This window comes from Acomys russatus, chromosome 6, assembly GCF_903995435.1.
Source record: "Acomys russatus chromosome 6, mAcoRus1.1, whole genome shotgun sequence".
Taxonomy (NCBI): domain Eukaryota; kingdom Metazoa; phylum Chordata; class Mammalia; order Rodentia; family Muridae; genus Acomys; species Acomys russatus.
Genome location: NC_067142.1, coordinates 75,536,378 through 75,559,962, shown reverse-complemented (window position 1 = coordinate 75,559,962; position 23,585 = coordinate 75,536,378). Strand labels below are relative to the sequence as shown.

Below are 23,585 nucleotides of genomic sequence, written 5' to 3'. Positions count from 1 at the left end.
CTCACAACCATCTATAATGTGATCTGGTGTCCTCTGCAAGAGCTGCAAGTGCTTTAAATCACTGAGCTGTCTCTCAACCTACACCCCAGCCCTGCCTTTTGCTTTACAAGAAATTTCCAGCATACACGAAAGGAGACCTGCTTTAAATGATTACTTTAAATATACCTCCCCATTCCCTCCCGACTTCATGTCCTCTTTTTTTTTTTCTTCCCCATTTTAAATAACCCAGAGTCTCTGCTTCCCATATACTCAAGCAAGGAGGCTTGGGACCATTTAGTAGGCAGGGTCAGCCTAGCACAGGCGCACTCTTAGGAGAAAGCCCACTCTCCTCCCAGAACTTTTCAGTTGTCAGTGTCTCCGGCATAGGAAGTGTCCTTTTCCCCTTCATCGTTACAGAACAAGCCACCTTAGACTGCTGTGCCCTGAGTAATTTACTCCATTGTTACTCATCATTTCTGTGAATTAACAGTTTAGAAAGGTCTGAGTGAGCCAGGTGGTTCTGTCTGTTTGTGTCATGTAGCTTTAGTAGCTGAAGCAAGAGCATGGGGCAGGAGGATGGCTTAGGTTGTAGGTTTATACACACACACACACACACACACACACATATGGGATATGTGTTATATATAAATACTATAGTATAAATATAAATTGCATCTTATCACTTCTCTTTCTCTTGTCTGGCTTAGGACTTCTTTGGGGGCAGTTTGAGCTTCCTATAGCCACATTGAAGTGGCTGGATACTTAAATGACAGCCTAAGGCTTCAGCAAGAGGCTTTCAGCAGATAGGCCTGGCCAGTATTGCTTTTTGTTTTGTTTGTTTGCTTGTTTTTTTGAGACAGGGTTTCCCTGTGTAGCCTTGGCTGTCCTGGACTCACTTTGTAGACCAGGCTGGCCTCGAACTCACATTGATCTGCCTGCCTCTGCCTTTCAAGTGCTCTAATTAAAGGTGTGCACCTCCACACCCAGGCAGCATTGCTTTTTAAACACAATGTTAGAAGTCACAAAATATTAATATCACTATACTAGATGGTTTTGTCACTAAGGTCGGCCCACAATCAAAGAAAAGACACACCGAATCTTCCTCCCAATAAGAGAAGGGTCATGAGTCTTTGGACGTATTTTAAAACCATTACAATGATGGAATATCATGTATTTATTACCAAGTGTCAACAATTACCAAACAGTTTTAGCCTTTATGGATTGCCAGAAAGAACTATCTCCTTTTGATGTGACCATGAATGAACTGTTAAGACTTGGACTGTTTATTCTGAAAACTTCTAGTGGTTTGAATCTTCTTTTTTTTAAAAAAAAGTATTTATTTATTTATTACGTATACAATGTTATTCCTGCATGTGTGCCTGCAGGCCAGAAGAGAGCACCAGATCTCATAGATGATTGTGAGCCACCGTGTTGTTACTGGGAATTGAACTCAGGACCTTTGGAAAGTGCAGCCAGTGCTCTTAACCTCTGAGCTATATCTCCAGCCCAATCTTTGTAAGGCTTTGGGTAACATCAATTATAATTGACATGGAAAGACCCAAATTGGATAACCTTTCTCTTTGCTAGTAAGACATGCACACGCTAGGATCCCCAGACTATGTCTCCTTACAGTCCTATACAAGCGTGAACACCTCTTGTATGTCAATCTCCCTGAAGCCTAATGCTTAGGAAGTGCTCATGCCTTAAAAGACCTTTTAAAAATAAGACGTAACTCCATTTGGATGCCATCTTAAAAAATTTAAAAAACACAAATTAGAAGCTGGGTGTGATGTCATGTACCTGCAGTCTCTTATACTCAGGAAACTGAGGCAGAAACATCACTTGAGCCAAGGACTGAGAATTAGCCAGAGCAACATAGGAAATCCCCCATCTCTTAAAATAAGTGACATGGACATGTACCGTATTGTCAGTATAGGGTCTGAGCAACAGGAAATGGTGGAGATTGATCAGTAGCTATCCTGATATAGGAGGATGTTAGCTGAACACTGTGACACACATCTATTGTTCCTAGTACTTGGGGGTGGGGTAGAGGCGAGGGGGTCAAGAGTTCAAGGCCACCCTCTACAACATACAGAGTTTGAGACCACCTTGAGTTGCATGAGACCCTGCTTCAAAAATGTTGGCTGTTTGAAGTATCAAGATAAATATATGAAACCTTCATTTTGTGTAGTGAATATATGTTTACAAAAGGTAACTTTTATAGCTGGACATGATGGATTTTATCTTCAATTCCAGTTTTTGGTGACAGAGGCAGGCTGCGTTCAGCCTGTTCTATGTATCAAGTTACAGGACAGCAAGGGCTACATACTAAGACCCTGTTTCAAAGGGATAGAAGTATGGTTTGAGTGTGGTGGTTCCTCTTTCTGATAAGTACATATTTTATTTGCTCTGAAAGTATCCCCATAAGCTGCTTCCTGTACAGTATTGCAAAACATTTAAAAATGGATTTAGAAAACCAAACAAATTGTGTTTGTAGTCCTTATAATGCATAGCATAGTTCCCAATAAGCAGATATTTAGCATAAGCTTTTCTGGAGTAAAGTTGGGCATGTAGTAATAAAGAAGCATCAAGTGAATGATTTGTTTCATCTTAAATATCATCCATTATGATACATCAGTAGGGATTAATGTCTAAGCTTTCAAGTAGACATAGGTAGGGATTAATTTTACTGTTAGTCTAGGAGTCTGAATTTCTTTCTTTTTAAAATTTATTTATTTATTATGTATACAATGTTGTATCTGCATGTACACCTGAATGCCAGAAGAGGGCACCAGATCTTATTATAGATGGTTGTGAGCTGCCACTTGGTTGCTAGGAATTGAACTCAGGACCTCTGGAAAAGCAGACAGTGCTCTTAACCTCTACGCCTTCTCTCCAGCCCCTCTTTCTTTCTTTTCCTTTTCTTTTTTCTTCTTTTCTTTTGTTTTCAAGACAGGCTTTCTTTGTGTAGCCTTGGCTGTCCTGGACTTACTTTGTAGACAGAGATCGCCTACCTCTGCCTTACAGAATGCTGGGATTACAGGTGTGCACCACTGTGCCCAGCTGAGTCTAAATTTCTTAAATTGTTTTTTTCTGCAGAATTCTCCAAACATTGTGCCGAAAGCTGAGACTGCCAGAGACTTTTAATTTTTGCCATTTAGCACACCTAACGCCAGGCTTTGTTGGCGCTGATCTGATGGCTCTTTGCCGAGAGGCAGCTATGTGCGCGGTCAACAGGGTCCTGATGGAGCAGCAGAAGGAAAGTCCTGAGAGTGGAGCTTTGCCCTCTGACGGAGCCCAGGAGCCGAGGCCGGGGACCGCATCCGCGTCTGAAGCACAGGTGCCCTTCAGTGCTCTTTGTCTCGCTTTGTGCTCATGTCAGTGTGATTGAGAGTTAGTCCTTTACAGAGAAGTTTGCAGCTCCTGCTAGGGCACTGGTGCTGAGTGACACTTCTGGTTAAGTTGGCGAGTTGTACAATCTCATTGTAACATACAGCACTGTGTAATTTAGGTAGGTGGCTTCTGAATGTTACGGGAAGAAAATTGTATTTTCCTCATTTTGTTATGAAACTCACTAAGTTTAAGAGGTTGTGACTTTCCCAGACCTACATGGTCTCTGCTTTGCAAAGCAGGTACTTAAATCTAGGTCTTTTGTTTTTAAATCAGTTTGTTTTTCCATATTTGAAACCATCATTATTTCTATCAGCTATGATAAGCTCATTTTAAAAATAATATACAATTTAGGGTTTGCTTTAATTTTGTCTATTTTGAGGCAGAGGTTTTGTTTGTTTGTTTTTTAACGGTAGTCTCAGCTAACTTCAAGCTAGAGAGAGTCGCCCTGCTTCAGCTTCTGCAGTGCGGATTATAGGCGTAAGCTGTGAAGGTGACAGCGCAGGATTCGGACCTGATTTGATGATTAGCTGATTCAAAAATTCAGCTAAGTATTAGAAATACTTAGATTTCTCATTTCCAGTTAGATAACTATTTTCACATACACATGGGCAAATGGTGTCAACTTTCTTTTTCTTTTTTCTTTTTTCTTTTTTTTGGTTTTTCGAGACAGGGTTTCTCTGTGTAGCCTTGATTGTCCTGGACTTGTTTTGTAAACCAGGCTGGTCTCGAACTCACATCGATCTGCCAGACTCTGCCTCCCAAATGCTGGGATTAAAGGCATGCACAACCACCGCCCGGCTGGTATCAACTTTCTATCAGTGCTAGATTCATTATGTGGATTTACTACGTGATTCTACTAAGTAGAACTATATTTTATTTCATTTTTCTTTTAGATTTTATTGTTTTATGTATATGCGTATTTTGCCTGCATGTGCGTATGTGCATGCACGTGTCTGTTGCCCATGGAAGTCAGAAGAGACCTTTTGATCTCCTGGGACTGGAGTTACAGGTGGTTGTGAGCCACTTGTGGATGCTGGGTGGGGAATCCACCCCAGGTCCTCCATGAGAGCAGTAAGTCCTCTTAACCACTGAGCCAATTCTCAAGCCCTGGATCTGTATTTTCTTTTTCTTTCTTTCTTTCTTTTCTTTGTTTGTTTGTTTGTTTTTTTCAAGACAGGATCTTTCTGTGTAGCCTTGGCTGTCCTGGACTTGCTTTGTAGACCAGGCTGGCCTCGAACTTACAGTGATCCATCTGCCTCTGCCTCCCGAGTGCTGGGATTAAAGGCGTGCGCCACCACCGCTTGGCTTGGATCTGTATTTTCAAATTTATTTTCTTCAATCTAATTTTCATATGAACTTAGCTTAAACTTGGGACTTAATTAATCCAGGTTTGACTTGTTTGTTACTAATAAATATTTATCAGGAATGCTTCTAAGTACTAAATAAAACAATGAAAAACCAGGTTGTGCATTCAGAGCACTTTGGTGTACAGTGAGGCTATAGGGAGAAATAAAAGAGAGCACTGTAAATATCAGAATTTCTCAAATAATATATTCACAAGGTATAGTGCTGTTTGTTTTGCTTTAATTATTTTAGGTGTACCAATGTTTGCCTATGTGTATGTTTGTGTATCACATGCATGCCTCGTATCTGGGTCCCTTGGAACTGGAGTTACACACAGGTGTGAGTTGCCATATAGGTGCTGGGACTTGAACTTGGGTCCTCTGGAATTGCGGACAGTGTTTAGCCTTCTCTCCAGTAAGTCTTACTTATGTTGATAATCTGGCCGAGTCAAATACAGGTTCTTCGGGGGGATTTTTTGGGTTTTTTGTTTTGTTTTGTTTTTCGAGACAGGATCTCTCTGTGTATCCTTGACTGTCCTGGACTTGCTTTATAGACCAGGCTGGCCTTGAACTCACAGCTATCCACCTAGGTCTGCCTCCCAAGTGCTGGGATTAAAGGCGTGCGCCACCACTGCCCAGCCAGGTTCTTCTGTTTTAACCTTAGTTACTAGTATCAACTTTCCTAGCACTAAGCACACACTGAATAAATCAGTACCTGTCTATATGTATGAATGTTGGCTACCGAATGAGTAAAGAACTAAAATGGACTAGACAGATGGCTCACTGGTCAGATGGCTGCTCTTCTAGAGGATCCAGGTTCAAATCCCCGTACCCACATGGCAGCTCTCAACTGTCTACAACTTCAGTCCTTGAAGACCCAACGCCCTCTTCTAGCCTCTACAGGTATCAGACATAGACATTATATATACACATACATGTAGGCAGAATACCTCTCCACATGAATTAATTAAAGAAAACTTGCTAGGGTGTGGTACCACACACCTCTAGTCCCAGCACTTGGGAGGCAGAAGCAGGCAGGACTCTGTAGTTCAAGGCCAGCCTGGCCTGCAGATCCAGTTCAGGACAGTCAAGGCTACACAGAGAAACCCTGTCTTGGTGTGGGATTGTTTCTTCACAAAGCAAGAAATCTACCTTTGAAGTTCACGAGTCATTCAACTAGGAAGGTTGTCTTCTGTGGATTTGGTTGATAGGGCATTAGAAAAACTTAAGAGTTTGTAATCATAACAAATTATAATTGTTGCCAGAGTAACTTTGTCTTGAGTCGGCTGCTTTATGAGTATTTAGAAATGAAATGGAATTAATGAAATGGATATTGGCCAGCTGCCTGTGTTCGCATTATCTAACCCTCATTTAAGATTTAGCATCGTGTTTAATATCAAATCAATCTCTCTCCTCTCTCCCTCTATCTGGCTGTGCTGGCTTCAAACTTATATATTAGCTGAGGAGGACTTTGAGTGCCGTGGTCCACTAATATTGGCCTAGAGATTACTTTTATATATCTTGATTATAACTAATTTATCTTTATTTAACCGAATATATGATCTACTTAGAATGAAATAAATATATCTTATGTAAAGGAGAAATAAATTATTATAATACATAGTTCATTAAGTTCACTATAACTTAGAGAATCTTGGAATACTTATTTAAGTTAGATGTAACTTTGTGGCTCACATTTTTATCCTCTAACTGTTATCTTAAAGGATGAACTGCAAAGGCTGTTGGGCTTGCTAAGAGACCAAGATCCCCTCTCAGAGGAACAGATGCAAGGACTATGCATTGAATTAAATGATTTCATTGTTGCTCTAGCGGAAGTCCAGCCTTCTGCCAAAAGGGAAGGCTTTGTAACTGTCCCTAATGTGACATGGGCTGATATTGGTGCCCTGGAAGACATTAGAGAAGAGCTCATAATGGCAATATTGGTAGGTATACCAGCCATCAATGTCTTTGTCATTGGTCAGGAGTTATGATCTAAAAGAAAACCTGCATGCCTCTACCAGATGATGTCATTGAAAAAACTGTTTAGACGTACTTATTTTTTATTTTATGTGTGTGAGTGTTTGGCTGCATCTGTGTATGTGATCCATGTACATGCCTAGTGCTGGCAACAGTCTGAAGGCATCGGTTCTCTGGAACCGGAGTTATATAGAAACACTTCTTGTGGGTGCTGGGAGATGAACCCAGGTTCTGTGCAAGAGCAATAAGTGCTCTTAACCATTGAGCCATCTTCTATAGCCTCCAAATACATCTATTAAAATAAGGCTTTCCTGAGGTATAATTCAAATATTAAATAGGAAATTTAGCCTCAGTTTGTCATCTTTTTTATTTTTTTATTTTTTTATTTTTTTGTTTTTTTGTTTTTTTGTTTTTTTTTTTTTTTGAGACAAGGTTTCTCTGTGTAGCCTTGGCCATCCTGGACTCACTTTGTAGACCAGGCTGGCCTCGAACTCACAGAGATCCGCCTGCCTCTGCCTCCCGAGTGCTGGGATTAAAGGCGTGCGCCACCACGCCCAGCTTTGTCATCTTTTTTAAGTCTAACTGTCCTAACAATGAGATGTCATATTCTCTCCCCCCCCCCCCCCTTTGGTTTTTTGAGACAGAATTTCTCTGTGTAGCCTTGGCTGTCCTGGACTCACTTTGTAGACCAGGCTGGCCTTGAACTCACAGCAATCCACCTGCCTTTGCCTCCTGAGTGCTGGGATTAAAGGCGTGCACCACCACACCCGGTATGAGGTGTCATTCTCTTGAGATGTTTCATACTCATTATTTTGGTTGTGTTTGGTTACTGTGTAGTAAGTTTAAGAAAAACAAATTCAGGTATTATTCAAGATCAGTTTATGAAGGCAGTTTGATGCCCATCAAACTTTGGGTTGATTTTAGTTTACTTTTCTGCTTACTGACTATTTTAGCTGAATTATGGTCCATTTAAGATGTGTGTGCTACCAGCTGTGAAAGTACAGTTGGTTGCAGAGAACAGGCACGTGTGGCATTTGTGTACACGGTCTATTTCCTCTGATTTCCTGGAGAAAGCTATCACCTCGACTTTCATAACTTAGAATTTTGGTTGAGTTTCTAAAACTTGATTTTAATATATTGAAATATTTATCTTGGCCTGGGGGAATAGCTCAGTGGGTAAAGCATTTGCCATGCAAAGTTAAGGATATGAGTTTCTGTCCCCAGAAGCTGTGTTAAACAGATGCAGTGGTGAATGTCTGTAACCACAACCCTCCAAGAGTGAGACTGGAGGCAGAGACAGGAAGGGTCCCTGCAAGACTGTGGACTAGCCTGCTGGGGATAGACAACGGAAAAAACAAGAGACCCCGACTCAGAAGGCAAGGACGAGAGATTGTCCTCTGACCCACGCATACAGTGGCATGCATGTTATAATGATTAAAAAAAGAATGAAATATTGTTCTGTTTCTAAAATGTTCTCATAATTTCCATGTATGCATAAATTCCTTAAGAACAGTGACCTTGGCTTAATTTGGTAATACTCACCTCTATGTTCTTAGACAGAGACAGGAGACGGGGTCTTTGAGCTTGAGGCCAGCCTGGTCCATATATTGAGTTCAAGGCCAAGCAAGACTATATAGTGATACCCTGTCTCAAAAAATAAATAAGGAAAGAAACAAGGAAGAGAGTCTTTCCTGTTTATTACCATGTACCTTGTACCTGATGTCTAAGGCAAGGGTCAGCGAGCCACTGTCATTTTCAGGCCTTGTGGTCAGGGTTAAATATAAGAGATGAGATACATTTGCAGATTCAGTGTGAATTAGACACCTACAGTGGATCACTGTTGGCATTGTTTCTTCTAGGCACCAGTACGCAACCCAGACCAGTTCAGAACTCTTGGTTTGGGGACTCCAGCTGGCATCCTCCTCGCTGGTCCTCCAGGATGTGGAAAAACTCTGCTAGCAAAGGTAAGGTACAAGTTCCACTGTGTGCATTGCATTTCTTGCCTTCAGTAGGATAAAGGGTTAAGTAACATTTGTTGAATACATTCTGTTAGAAATCCATTTTAGGCTAGACGTGGTGGTGCACACCTTTAGTCCCAGCAATCGGGAGGCAGAGGCAGGCGGATCATTGTGAGTTCGAGGCCAGCCTGGTTTACAAAGTGAGGCCAGGACAGGCAAGGCTACACAGAGAAACCTTGTCTCAAAAAACCAAAAAAAGAAATCCATTTTAGCAAAACTGATTTTTTTTTTTCCAATACAATTTTCTACATCATTTGTCCTTTAAAACAAAATGTTGTGGGTTTTTTGTTTTTGTTTTTTTGAGACAGTGTTTCTCTGTGCAGCCTTGTGAGTCCTAGACTCACTTTGTAGTCCAGGCTGGACTCAAACTCACAGCGATCTGCCTCTGCCTCCCGAGTGCTGGGATTAAAGGCGTGTGTCACCATACCCGGCAGAACAAAATGATTTCAATTGGTTGTGTCACCATCATTCCTGTGAAAGAAGCAAGAAAAGGGTCCTGTCTGCTGAGGACAGAAAGCTGTATATGTCTCTTTTCAGTTATGAACTTGCCAGTCATTCTTGCTCCGGGGCCATTTGACTCTTTATATTGTCCAAGTATTATTACATAACTTTAGTTTGTGGCTGATCTTGTTTCTTGCTTTGGTTTAATTATTATAGCTTGAGTATTCCCACTTGTTCTTCACAGTATTAAAAAAAATTTTTTTTCTGCAACAGAAAATCTAAATTAGCAAAAGGGGAAAATGTTTATAAACCTACTACTGCTTTTTACTACCACTGTTTGATTTTGTAGTCTGTCCCGGGTATTTCTCTTTTATGCATATCAAGATATATGCAAGATAGTTTTCTAATGAGCTTTGTTGCCGTGATCAAATGTCTGAACAACTTAAAGGTGAAGGGATACGGTTTGGCTCATTATTTCCGAGGCTTTAGTCCAGTATCTTGGTCTCCATGTTTCTGTGCCTGTGCTGAGGGGGAGCATCATGGCATAAGGGTAACCTCACGGCAGCTCGGAAGCAGAGAGAGCAAGAGTCAGGAGGAGACTAGGACAAAATAGATCTTTCCAGAACGTGCTCCTGATTTCTGAATAATGAGCTTGAACACCCCCACCCCCAAGACAGGGTTTCTCTCTGTATCCTTGGCTGTCCTGTAACCAAGCTGTTCTCATAATCAGACACCCATCTGCCTCTGCCTTCCAAGCACCAGGATTAAAGACATGCACCGCCCTCCCCGTGCCCCGGAGATTGAATTATTAATGTAGCAATTTACCTATCATTTAGTTCAAATCAAACTTAGGATGTAGTTACTTCCCAAAACTCTGTCAGCAGATAGTCAAGCCTTTACTATACAAACCTTTGGAAAATGTTTTCATATCTAAACCATAACAATAACGTGTATATATTCCTAAAATGAAAATTATATTTTAAAAAATATTTATGTTAGTTATGGGGAGTAGCATCTTGCTCTATCTTCTGGGTTGGCCTAGAACTCATGTACTGCAGGCTTACCTCAGACTCTTACACATCGTCCTTTCTTAGCCTCCTGAATGCCATGATTATAAATGTATATTATTATATCTGACTTTTTAAAAAGGTCTTTAAACACACTTTTCTTGGTTAGCATTATTTCCTAAATACAGAATTTTTAGATTATTTAAAAAAAATATCATCTGAACCATATGTGTGCCTGGTGTACAGAGAGATCAAAAGAAAGCATAAGAAACCCTGGAGCTAGAGTTACAGTGAATTATACCCACTACTGTGTATCAAACCCTGGTCCTCTGGAAAAGCAAGCAGTGCTCTTAGCACTGAGCCATCTTTCTGGCCCCTGAATACAGTTTTAATACCTTAGTCTGAAGGGATGGCCAGAGACCTGCTTAAGGCACCTGTCACCAAACCTGATGGCCTGAGTTCAATCCCAGGACCCACATTGGGGAAGGAAAGAACTGACACTTAAGTAAATGTAATTAGAACATTTTCAAGATTCTTAATGTCTGTTTTGCCATAGACATGTTTTATAGTTTTGGTAATCTGGTTATGGTTGTTAACACTTTGTAGTCCCGGGACTTCAGAGCGTGAGGCAGGAGGATCAGGAGTTAAGGTGAGTTTGAAGTCAGCCTGGGCCACATGACGCCTTGACTCAAAAAAAAAACCACCCGAACAAGCAACCAAAATCCCATTACATTATATAACCTTGTGTTCATTGGTAATTTTATTAGGATGTAGTCCTAAATCATTTTCAGTGAATAGAGTGCATGTTTTTAAAGTGTATCGAGAGGTTTGTGCCATTAGAAAAGAGTGACGCTCATCTCACAGCTTAAATGGTGATGGCCATTAGAGCTGCTCTTCTTTTTTAGATGGGGCTTCATTTTAGCTGGCCTGGAACTCTGTGTAGACCAGACTGGCCTTGAACTCTTGGTGTGCCCACTTCTGCCTCCCAATTGCTAAGTTTAAAGGTGTATACATGCTACCATATCTGGCTTAAATTTTCTTTTAATATTTGACAACCCAATAAGAATTTGTCTTATTTGTATCTTTCTGTTTCTTCTGTCTAGGCTGTGGCAAATGAGTCTGGACTAAATTTTATATCTGTCAAAGGCCCCGAGTTATTAAATATGGTAAGTTGTGTGGCAGAAGTCATCATCTTAATTAAGATAAACCATGTTGATTCTACCTATAGGATTTGGTGCTCACAAATCTTTGGGCAACTGTAACATTTTAACAAAATCTCTGTTGTAGAATAAAAAGATTGAGCTTGCTATAACATGTGGGTTTGTAAGTGCTTTCTTGAGTAAACCTATTAACCTACAAACTTGAGTTTCTACACCTTTAACATGGAAATGACTTATTACAGTTATTAACTTTGAAATGTGCTTGTTCTCTGTCAGACATTTCAAATGCATTTTTTGTTTGTTTGTTTGTTTTGAAGATTTATTTATTATTATATATACCGTGCTCTGCCTACATATACACCCACAGGCCAGAAGAGGGCACCAGATGTCATTATAGATGGCTGTGAGCCACCATGTGGTTGTTGGGAATTGAACTCAGGACCTCTGGAGGAGCAGTCAGTGCTCTTTCTGAGCCATCTCTCCAGCCCAAATGCATTTATTCTTGAACAGCCTGTAAAGTATGAATTGTTTTCCTGTCTCTGTCTCTGTGTGTTCACAGGAATGTTGCATGTGTGTGGGTACACATGTGTTTGGGGATCAGGGTCTGTCTACCTTGGGTGGTGTTCTTCAGGAGCTGTCCACCTTGTGTTTTGAGACAAGGTCTCTCATTGGGCTTGTGAGACTATACTGCTGGCCAGTGAGCCCCAGGCAGGTGCCCTCTCTGCCTCCCTAGTGCCCAGCTTTTTCAGGGGGTGCTGGGAATTGACCTTGAGTTCTCCTCCTTGCATGGAAGCACATATCAACTGAGCTGTCTCCCCGGCTCTGAGTTATCTCTCTTGCTGCACAGTACAGATAAGGAATGCTTAGGGTGGAGAAGCTTTGTAACTGGCAGGGTTTGTCCATTGGAGTATTGTAGTAGAGTTGAGGTTTGAATTCATGTTGGGAGGCTTGGTGATCTATATGAAAATAAATAAAAGATACTTAGAAGAAAGACATTACTGAAATGCTGTGTCTTCTGCACTTATCAAAGTTAAGAGACTGTATTTATTTTTTCCTGCCATCCGTATGTAAAGCAAAAAGGTTATTCAGAGTTTGTCGTATATTTAGACAACAACAAAAAATAAATTGTGTTAGTTTATTTTCCTGTCGTTCTGACAGAATAACAGATGAAATCAGGTGTGTTCAGAGTAATACAGCTCTAGACCTGACAAGATAGCAGAAACAACTTGAGGAAAAGATTTGTTTTCATTGTTGTGGATGGTTCTGGTGAGCATGTTGAATAGCTTACATTCTAATCCATGAGATGGTGCTCCTCCTGAGGTTGAGGCCTTAGACGTCTCAGAGATGTGCCCTCCCATTCTCTAGATGATGGTAAATCCAGTCACATCGACAGTGGAGAGTAACATCACATTTATGCTTCTAGTACAAAGTTCTTTCCTCGGGGCCAAGGATTAAGTCTAGGGCTCTAGGCAAGCTAAGTATGCTCTCTCTCATTAGCTTCTCCCAATCTTTTTATTTATATTTTTCCAGTGTTAGGGATGGAAAGCCCGGCCTCTGTCTCTGTCTCTGTGTCTCTCTCTGTGTCTTTTTCTCTCTTTCTCTTTAATCTTAGTTGGTGTGTTTGGCTTTTCCTATAAAAGTTTATGCTTTACTTTCTGTGGGATTATTTTTTAAAGATTTATTTATTTTATTTATTGCATATGAGTGCTTTATCTGCAGAAGAGGGTATCAGATTACATTATAGATGGTTGTGAGCCACCATGTGGTTGCTGGGAATTGAACTCAGGACCTCTGGAAGAGCAGGCAGCGCTCTTAACCACTGAGCCATCTCTCCAGCCCCTTCTGTGGGATTTTTTACGTACTTTTGTACCTTTCTTTCTTAAAAATTTCTAATGGAGAATAAAGTATAAATAAACCTTAAAGGTAGTTGATTGGTAGAAGATAAAGTTGGAACTAAAGAGCCTTTATACCAACTTAGAAATTAGATGCTATATTTAGAATAGATGCTAATACATACATTAAGTTAAAGTAAGAGTAAAATACTTTGAAGACAAAATTTTAAAATTAGTATGAAATAGTTCAGGAACACAAGAAGCTACAGAGTATGCACGCTAATGTGTCGTTACCACCCAGTGTGAGGGAGCGGGAGCTATATGTTTGAAGCTTGCTGTAGCCCCTCCTTAATCACGTCACTCAGTCTCTTTCTAAGGTTTACTTCAGTCTCAGCTTTGGCGTTTTAAAATAGCTGGCTGGGTCCTTTTCTGCCAGGATAGCAGTGGTGAGAGGACTAAAGAAGGTGTTTGAGTGCTGGGCATTGGTAGCTTTTGTTTGACAGCAGTGAACACTGCAGCAGTCAGGTCGTGATTCTAGCGTCCCACTTCCTCTGTAGGCCTCAGGTTCCGGGACCCTCAGTCCTGCAGGTGCACACTCAGGACGCTGTGATTCCCTAGCCCTTTGCAGGAGCCAGTGTTAGAGTTTGTTGTGACTGCTGTCACTGCTCAGGAGACACCACTTCCCTTCCTTGTGCTGTGTTGCTGCTTCTGCCACTGTGGGCAGGTATTCCTCTTCTGCACGTGTCAGTGCAGCAAGCTGTTTATCTGGGTTTGCCGCCTGGTGTGCTTAGCTCCTCTTTTGTCACTTACCCTAACTTAGATTCATTTTACTGGCCACTTTGGCTTGCTATGCCCAATATTCCATTGCCATTGTGTTTATTGCTTCCTTCCATTCCTGACATTTTATCTCCCTATCCCTGAAAGCTTTTCTTTAAAAATATGTGGTCTGGGGCCATCAACATGGCTCAGCAGGTAAAAATTAGCTAGGGTTAACCCTGAAGATCTGGGTTCAGTCCCTAGAACCCATATGACAGAAGAGAGAACTGACTCCCACACGCTGTCTTCTGGCCTCCATATACATGCGTGCCTCCTCCTATGTCATACACAAAATAATACATGAGGAGATTAAATAGTAGAGTGCGCTTGTGTTGTATGTATTGGGGGCACACGGGTGTGTAAGTGTGTGGGGAGCCAGAGGTGTGCCTTGGCTGTTGTTCCTCAGCTTCTGTCTACCTCGTTTTATGGAGACAAGGTCTCTGAGTGGACCAGAACTTTCCGACCTGAGTCCATTATTGCTATATAAAAGTTTTAGCATTAATATTTGTTTGTTTATATCTGGGAGTAGGTATCAGTTTGATTTGTGTTTTCAAAATACTGTTGGATGTATAACAATTACTCCTGGGTGTTTTAATTATGCAGAAAATCAGAAATTGGCTTTAGAATAGAATTATGGGATTTTTTTAACTAGTAATTTTATATTCTATTTTGTCTTTATTTTGTGACTAAATGGCTGATTTGGTTAAATATGTAATTGACTGTCTTTTTTTAAGACAGGGCTTTGCTTGTAGTCAAGGATGATTTCAAACTGATCATGTCTCAGCATCCCAAATACTGAGCTTGCAGGGGAGTAAACTCCAGCACAACTGGCTATTTTTATACATCAAAATAATGTAATATTAGCAATTGCATATGGTTTAATATAATACTTTTAGAACTTTTGACATCTATGTGACTTTACTTTTTTAAATACTTTAAAAATTATTGTTACAACATTTGCTCCTGTCCTTTACTCTGTTCAGCCATTCCCATGGGCCTCAGCCCTTGCTCGCTCTCTCTCAAACTCAGGGCCTCTTTTTCTTTAATTGTTGTTTAACATGACTAAAAATATAAATGCACAGGATTTACATGATATAAAACTTTTACTGTCATTGCTACTCAGCCCCAAGACTGATGTCTCTCCATTTTATCTGCTTTCTGTATGTTAGTATGTTGGTGAGAGTGAACGTGCTGTGCGACAGGTTTTTCAGCGAGCTAAGAACTCAGCACCCTGTGTGATATTTTTTGATGAAGTGGATGCATTATGTCCTCGAAGGTCAGACCGAGAAGTAAGTATTGGAGAGTTTTCTAGTTACACATGAATGCATGTTCATTTGTGGAAAAAGTTAAAATCCTTTTCTCCTGATTATACTTCCTTCAAGTTGCTGACACTAACACTGCATGCTCTGTGTGTATTGTTCTAGGGGTCTTTCCATTAGTACTAGTAGAGTTCAGACTTCTGCTTTATATATAAGTAGAGCTATGTTAATGATTTGCTTTACTGCTTATGTAATATCCCATAGTCTAGCTGTAGCAGAATTTACTTGATAATGCCTTGTTTTAGACATACACACACACACACACACACACACACACACACATACACATATATATATATACACACATATACATACAGGGAACTTGATGTGTAGGCCAAGCTGGCCTCAGAAATCCATCTTCCTGTACCTTCCAGGTGTTGGGCTTAACGGCATGTGGCACCACCATCTGGCTAAAACTTAGTGAGTTTTAATGTTATTGAGTCTGGATTATAAGTCTTTTAATGTCTTAATTATTAGTGTTATGTCATCAGAGGATGATAAGGCTCTACAAATGCATCTTTCTAAAAGAATCAGTGGAGTGGGTTAAAACACATTGCTGTGTCTATACATAAATTTATATTGAAGAAAGGCAATTAATAATAAAAGATCCTGGGCTGGAGAGATGGCTCAGAGGTTAAAAGCACTGACTGCTCCTCCAGAGGTCCTGAGTTCAATTCCCAGCAACCGCTTGGTGGCACACAACCATCTATAATGAGATCTGATGCCTTCTTCTGGCCTGCAGATGTACATGTCTATGTATTTTGTTACCATATTCCCATATCTCTGTAGCCATATACTTCTTGAACCAATCAGAATGTTTCCCTGAATAGCCATACTTAGTACCATTTGCTTCAAGAAAAATATATGAATCTTAACATGCTCAATGTTCCTGTTTGTATTCACTGAAGCATGTGGGACACTCGACCTAGGCAGAAGCTAGAGGTTAGAACTGGGTCTAGAGTTGCCCTAGTGGAGGTTCGTGGTACCTGGTAAATAATCCAGAAGCATAAGATTTAGTGTAAGTTTCATTTCTCACCTTATGTAGAAATTAGACCTTAGATAAATAACCTCTTCTAAGCTTCAATTCTCTCATCCTGGCTTTGATTAATAACATCTTTGCTAGGGAGTCCATTAGTGACTATGTTTTACACAGAATCTATAGTTAGTGACTCTTTAAGAAGTAGTCACTGTGCCCATCAGCTTACCTGCCTGCCTTCCTTTTCCTCCCTCGCTTCCTCTTCCCTTCCTTCCTTTGTTCTTCTCTCTTTTATCATTCTAAAGAGACTCTTTCTATTGCTCAGTTTGACCTATAGTCCCAGATTTGAGTGGTCTTGCCTCAGCCTCTGGTTGGTGCTACTGTTCAGCCACTGTAATCTTCCTTGGACTGTCATTCAAGTTAGCAAATAGCTGTGTTCTGTTGTGCGGATGAAAAATGGAGGAGGGATGCTGCTTTCCTGATGTTGGTTCTAGATTTTTCTCTTTTAAAGACAGGTGCTAGTGTTCGTGTGGTTAATCAGCTGCTGACAGAGATGGATGGTTTGGAAACCCGTCAGCAAGTTTTTATTTTGGCTGCCACTAATAGGCCAGGTAAGAAAAAAGAACATGACACAAATGTGTTCAAAAAGTGAAATAAAACTTTAGACAGCTCTTGTGTATGCTGCAGTAAAAACCCTGGAGCTGGAGAAGGTGGCTCAGCAGTTAGGAACACTTGCCACTCTGCATAGCACCTGTGTTCAGGTCACAGCACCCACAGGGCAGCACATAGGTGTCTTTAACTCTGGTCCTAGGGGATCCCCTGCAAGGGTGTGGTGCACAGACATGCCGTAGACAAAACAGTGTGCACATAGAATAATAATAAAACAAAAACAGAAACCTCATTATTTCCTGATTCTCATGAAATTGTTTTTCTTACTGGCTTTTGTGTGGGTTGTTTGGTGTCAGCTTGACACAACCTAGAGTTGCCTGGGAAGGTAGAACTTGACTGGAATAACTAGCTGCTCTGGGAGGACTAGCCTTTGGCCCTGTCTCTAAGAGGTTATCTTGAGTGCTAATGGACATGAGGGGACCCAACCTGCTGTGAGCCACAACCTTCCTGACAGGTGGAGAAAGGCTGCACAAGAAAGCTAGCTGCAGGCTGTGGGCTGCAGCGGTGGTAGAGAGGCTATCCGCACTTGATGCTCTTGATGCCCGGGTTCAATTTCCAGCACCCACGTCTGCTCACAACCATCTTTAACTCCAGTCCCAGAGAATCCTATGCTCTCTTTTGGTCTCTGGACACCAGAGACACACAGTGGACATCTATATCTGCAGGCAAAACTCTCATAAATCACATAAAATAAAATAATAAATCTTTAGAAAAAGTGAAAGCTAGTTGAATATGAATCAGTGAGCAAGTCATTAGCAGCATTAAGTGTATGCCAAATACTTTTCTCCCCTAAGTTGCTTGGTTTATCACAGTAGTAGAAAGCACACTAGAACATTTCTAATAAAGTTGTCTTCTTGTCATGGCATACATGTACCATTCTCACTGTTTTTGGTTTGTTTGGTTGCCTTTAGAAATTGGATATTGCTGTGTAGTTGCCTTTGAGCCATCTGTCCCTCTACCTTAGCTTCCTAAATGTTGGTATTATAGGCATGCACCATGCCTGGCTTAGTACATTTGACACTAAAAGTTGTCTCAGAATTTGTATAGTATGGTTTCTCTCAAGTTCATAGGAAACAAGAACTTGTCACTATATCTGAAAATTTAAGATAAATTTTATAAAGACTTTATACTGAAGTCATGCCTCATTGTTGGCCTATAACTAAGATTTAAAAATTGTTTTGAAGCTTAAGCAGTCTATGATGGATTTGGGGCAGGGAAAGCCAAAAACTTCCAAAGTACAAAAGTTAGCTTTTCTATTTACTCTAATTTCTATTCGTATTTTTAATCATTTGCCCTCCTTGCAATCCAAACTCGCATAGTCTATTGTGCTATTTGACAACTGTGTGCTAGCCAGGAGATGTCAAGTTCTCAGAAACCACCTGACACGGATATTGGGATCTGAACTCAGGTACTCTGGAAAAGCATCAGGGGCTTCTAACCATTGAGCCATCTCCATTGACCTATGTGCTAACAGACTTGGGGTTGGTTTGTTTCTTTTTTTGAGATAGGATCTCACAAAATAGCCCTAGAAGGCCTGGTACTCACACATCCTTTCTAAGTGCTATGATCACACATACAGACTCCTCCTCAGGGTCTAACAGGTGTAAATTTTCATTGGGAGGAAGTTACTGTAGAACCTGTGATGATGTACCCTCCATTGCATTTTATAATTAAAAAATGGAAAGTTATGGCTTATAGTTTGACTTTGGTTAAAAAATAAAATGTGAACATGGTAGGCCTTGGCACAAGTCTTGGCTGTAAAACTGTGTCTTGGGTGGTGGCGGCGCATGCCTTTAATCCCAGCATTCGGGAGGCAGAAGCAGGTGGATCACTGAATTCAAGGCCAGCCTGGTCTACAAACCAAGTCCAGGACAGCCAAGGCTACACAGAGAAACCCTGTCTTGAAAAAACAAAAACAAAAAAGACTATGTCTTATTGTGCTGCCAAGAATTGCTAATAAGACCCACTAAAGAGTGTTGTTACAGCCTGGACTGGCCTGAAAACTAAAGAGACTGGAAAGCAATTCTGATACTTATTTACCAGACCTCACTCACTGAATCAGTCCTCACAGGACTGCACTACTTTAGTGCCAGCTCTAAGCAGTGTTATCAGGGTACTTGTACTTCTGAGTTGGGCAATTCCGTGACTCTCAAGTTTAGCAACTTGCTAAAAACTACTGGTAGACCTCAGGGAAGTGTTAAGCTTTATGTTACAATCTTGTTACAAAGGACCCACATGGCACCTGGTCTGGGAGAAACACAGAATTTCACTAACTAGGAAGTTTCCTTAAACTTTGGGGGGCAGAGTTTTTAAATTGGGACTTCATTATGGACACTGTCTTAGTGTTCTGTTGCTATGAAGAGACCCCATGACCATGGCAACTCTTACAAAGAAAGCGTTTAAGTGGAACTGGCTTCATAGTCCACTGTCATCACAGGTAGACATGGTGTTGAAGAGAAGAGAGAGAGACTCTGGGCTTGGAGTGGGCTTTTTGAAACCTCAAAGCCCACCCCCAGTGACCCACTTCCTCCCACAAGGCCACACCTACTCCAACAAATAGTGGGTCTCCCTAAGCATTCAAACATGTGAGCCTATGGGGCCCCTTCTTATTCAAACCACCACAGAGATGCACTAAATTAACCCGTTGGTCGCATGATTGAATTGGGGCTTTCCCCACTCCAAGAATTCAGAGAGGGTGTGGCTCAGAATTTTGAACACTGCTTACGTGCCCAGTCTGCAGTGACTGATCCTCATGCTAACTGTATGTAAGGACTTCTTACAAGCTGCCTTGTTAGTGCAGCAAAGACACTCTTGTCACTCAGAAAATTGTAAAAGTCTTGTGCTGGGAACAGGAGCAATGACTATGTAAATTCTTGGGGTTTTTGGTTTTTGTTTTGTTTTTTGGGAGGGGTTGTTTTGTTTTGTACTAGTATTGGGACTAATTACTGGTCATAAGATTACAGAGTCTTCCAAGATAGGAGCTCGAAAGTCCTTTAGGTTGAAATACGGTCATATGCTACCTTCCTTGAGTAGATCATTTTTTCCTAGCAGATTTCAAAAAGATTGTCTTCAGTCTTCTGTAGCAGCATATTCTATCTTTAATGGATTCTATAGCATTGTTTCACTGTATACTATAAACAATTTTGTTTTTATTTAATCCTAGTAGATTAGAGGATAATAGGACCTTCCGTGTCATTATATGTTCTTTAAATCGTGTTCTGATTATTTACACACATGTTATCCCTCCTGATAGGTTTCTTACCCTCATTGCTTCAGTCATCTGAAAAGTTCTTTATTCTTAGTTGTAAATCATACTATTTATTCTGTTTAACGTTCTCTACTGAGGTTGGCCTGTGCTGAGTGACTGATAGATCCTAGTTTACCTGTGTTTGTTTATCATCTGCTCTGTTGTATCTCATTCGTTCCTTTTCCCTTATTACAAACCCTGTTGTGTCACTTCACTGCATATGTTTACAGGTAGATTGTCTGGATCTTTTTGGTTGTATTCATGACTATTTGGCTGTTCTATATCATTGTATACATGTGACTATTATTTTAATGTCTATAGTTATTTTCTGCCAGGTTTTTTTTTTTTTTTAATTAAAAAATATTTTTGCGGGGGCTGGAGAGACGGCTCAGTGGTTAAGAGCCCTGCCTACTCTTCCAAAGGACCCAGGTTCAATTCCCAGCACCCACATGGCAGCTTACAACTGTCTGTAACTCCAAGATCTGACACCCTCACACCAACACATATAAATTAAATAAATAAAAAATATATTAAAAAAAATATTTTTGCAGTGCTGGGAGTTGAACCCAGGGCCTTGTACATACTATACAAGTACTCTTTTATTGTTTGTTTGTTTGCTTGGGATTTTGAGACAGGTTTTTTCTGTGTATCCTCAGCTGTCCTGGACTCACTTTGTAGACTAGGCTGGCCTCAAATTCACACAGAGATCTGCCTGCCTCTGCCTCCCTGAGTGCTGGGATTAAAGGCGTGTACTCCTGCACCCAGTTTAAACAATAACTGACCTACAAAAAAACTCCACATTTTTGTGGAGTTTTATGTGTTGAGTTTTTCCCTGCACGTATGCATGTGCACTGTGAAATTGAAATGACAGCAGACAGCAGATAATAAAGGCAGAGATAAATGGTATAATGCTTTTCAAGAGCTGAAAAACCGTCAACTCAGAACTCCGTATCCAATAAACATGTATTTCAGAATACATTCTCAGGTGAAGAAGTAAGAAAATCTGTCCTGAGCCAAGCTGCTCCAGAAAACAGCTGAAGCAAGGCTGGGGAAATTTTTACTTCTGCTTCCTGAGTGCTGGGGCTAAAGGTGTGCACCACCGCCCTAGCTAAACACCAGATTGAACACTGGTACTTCTCACACTTGGTATAAAGACTGGTGAAGCTCAGTTCTGTGCCCTAGCTACTAAGAGCCAGGAACACCAAGGGACACAAGACAGCTTCTTTGAGAAGATTCATGGGAGTCTTAGGTGCTCTTGGGAAATTCCAACAGATACAGATAAAGGAAAGGAAAGGGTGTGTGTGTGTGTGTGTGCGCGCGCGCGCGCGCACGTAGATATGGAGCACAGGTAGGGTTAGATTTTTTTCACATGGATGTATTTTGATAAGTAGCTTTTGATTTCTATAGGAGGGGTATTTGTGCATGAAGTGTGTATGTGACTGTGCATGTGTGCATGTGGAGGTCAGTAGGCTATCTTCCTCAATCTTCTGTTGCCAAGCTTTTGCAGATCCCGTTTGAAGTTTAATTAAGACACGACAAGGCTACAGAGAGAACCCTGTCTGGGGGAAAGGAAAAAAAAAAGACACGGAGACATCTATATAATTTAAGCTGTTAGTCGTTTGCTGGGGCAGTCTCTGAGCTGTAGTATAACATAACCTGACTTCTCTCTCTCCACGTGGTTCTCCCTGCCTACATCCCTGCTCCTTTCTGCCTTCCTTCAGTGTCTTGCCCTTACCTGTGCCCCAGCTCTGGCTTGCCAACTCTTTGTATGTAAAAGCAATTAGTAGGCTGTGGAGGGTCACCTTCTCCATGGCAACGTGACATTTACATATCTTGTTAGCCAGGCATTGCTGGCTCCAAATAACAAGAACACACTTCTTCATAGCCAGAAAATACAATATTTGTGGGCCACCCCAACAGTCTTCACCTTGTTTTTTGAGGCAGGATTCCTCACTGAGTCAGCAACTCACTGTGGCTAGACTGGCTGAGCAGCAAGCCCCAGGGATCCTCTTATCTCTGCCTTCCTTCCCAGGGCTGATATTATAGGTTCTTGCTGCCATACTTTGCTTTTTATGTGACAAATCTGATTAGGATTTGGACTGGGCTCCTGATGCCTGCATTGTAAACACTTTACCAACTAAGCCACTGTCGCAGCCCAGAGCATTTGACTCCAGCAACACTCATTTGACCACAAACTTTAGCTTTTTTTTAAAAAAAGAATTCTTCCTGTCTTTTACTGATTACATTTAAGAAAACAAACAAACTGTTGTATATTATTTATTTCTGTTTTTCTCTATCTAGATATCATTGATCCTGCCATTCTGCGCCCAGGCCGGCTGGACAAAACACTCTTTGTGGGGTTGCCACCCCCAGCAGACCGTGTCGCCATATTAAAGACTATCACAAAAGTGAGTAAAAGAAATTACTTTTGTGTATGTTTACATCATTTAAATATGTTTTCATTTTGTTTCATGTATGTGTGTATGTGTCTCTGTATGAATTGATGTGCGTCCAGTTGCCCATTAAGGTCAGATGGAATCAGACCCTCTGGATTCGGGTGATTTGAAAGTGTGGGCCTCCTCATGCAGGCAGCTCTTCTGCCAGAGCTTTTAACCCTGAACCGTCTCTCCAGCCCTGCCCACACCACGTTTAAAGATATACCAGCTAGTAACTTAGGTTAGCCGGCTACTCTCTTCCTGGAGCTTAAATGTTACCAGGACTCCATTTTCCAAAGTGGGCTGGTTGTGGTCACTAAACACACTGTCCGTTCTCATTTTTCCTTACCAAAAATGAAGGTCTGTCATCCCAGTTGTCACAGCTCAGAACTGTAGGACTCTTCTGTACGTGTGGTACTAATTTGGTTTGTCAGACTTTTTGTTTTTGTTTTTGTTTTTTGTTTTTTGACACAGGGCTTCTCTGTGTAGCCTTGCCTGTCCTAGATCTCACTTTGTAGACTAGGCTGGCCTCGAACTCACAGAGATCCACCTGCCTCTGCCTCCTGAGTGCTGGATTAAAGCCATGCGCCACCATTGCCTGGTGATTCTTACTGTTTTTTAAAATGGTCTGACAGCCGGGCAGTGGTGGCTCACGCCTTTAATCCCAGCACTTGAGAGGGAGAGGCAGATGGATCGCTGTGAGTTCAAGGCCAGCCTGGTCTATAAAGCGAGTCCAGGATAGTCAAGGCCACACAGAGAAACTCTATCTCAAAAAAACAGAAAGAAAGAAGAAAAAAAGAATTTGGGTTTTTGAAAGCTGAGCTTAATATTTTGTCTGTATTCTAGATCTTTTTTCTGGGATGTGATGCACACACAGAAAAGTAGACACAGTACGGTGTCCTGTCTCATGAATTGTCCCAAATAATGCTTTCAGATCAAGAAAGAAAACATCACATACCAAACTTAGGAAGGC

General features: G+C 41.1%; 1 protein-coding gene across 1 annotated transcript in view; it reads left to right on the top strand.

Annotated features, from left to right (window-relative positions):
• Positions 1-23,585, top strand: part of Nvl (nuclear VCP like) — a 56,194-nt gene that overhangs the window by 23,236 nt on the left and 9,373 nt on the right. The window contains exons 13-19 of the mRNA XM_051148032.1: positions 3,079-3,319; positions 6,440-6,658; positions 8,552-8,656; positions 11,262-11,324; positions 15,136-15,255; positions 16,773-16,872; positions 22,479-22,585. Of these exons, the coding sequence (XP_051003989.1) occupies positions 3,079-3,319; positions 6,440-6,658; positions 8,552-8,656; positions 11,262-11,324; positions 15,136-15,255; positions 16,773-16,872; positions 22,479-22,585 (955 nt within the window). The remainder of the gene's footprint in view (positions 1-3,078; positions 3,320-6,439; positions 6,659-8,551; positions 8,657-11,261; positions 11,325-15,135; positions 15,256-16,772; positions 16,873-22,478; positions 22,586-23,585) is intronic.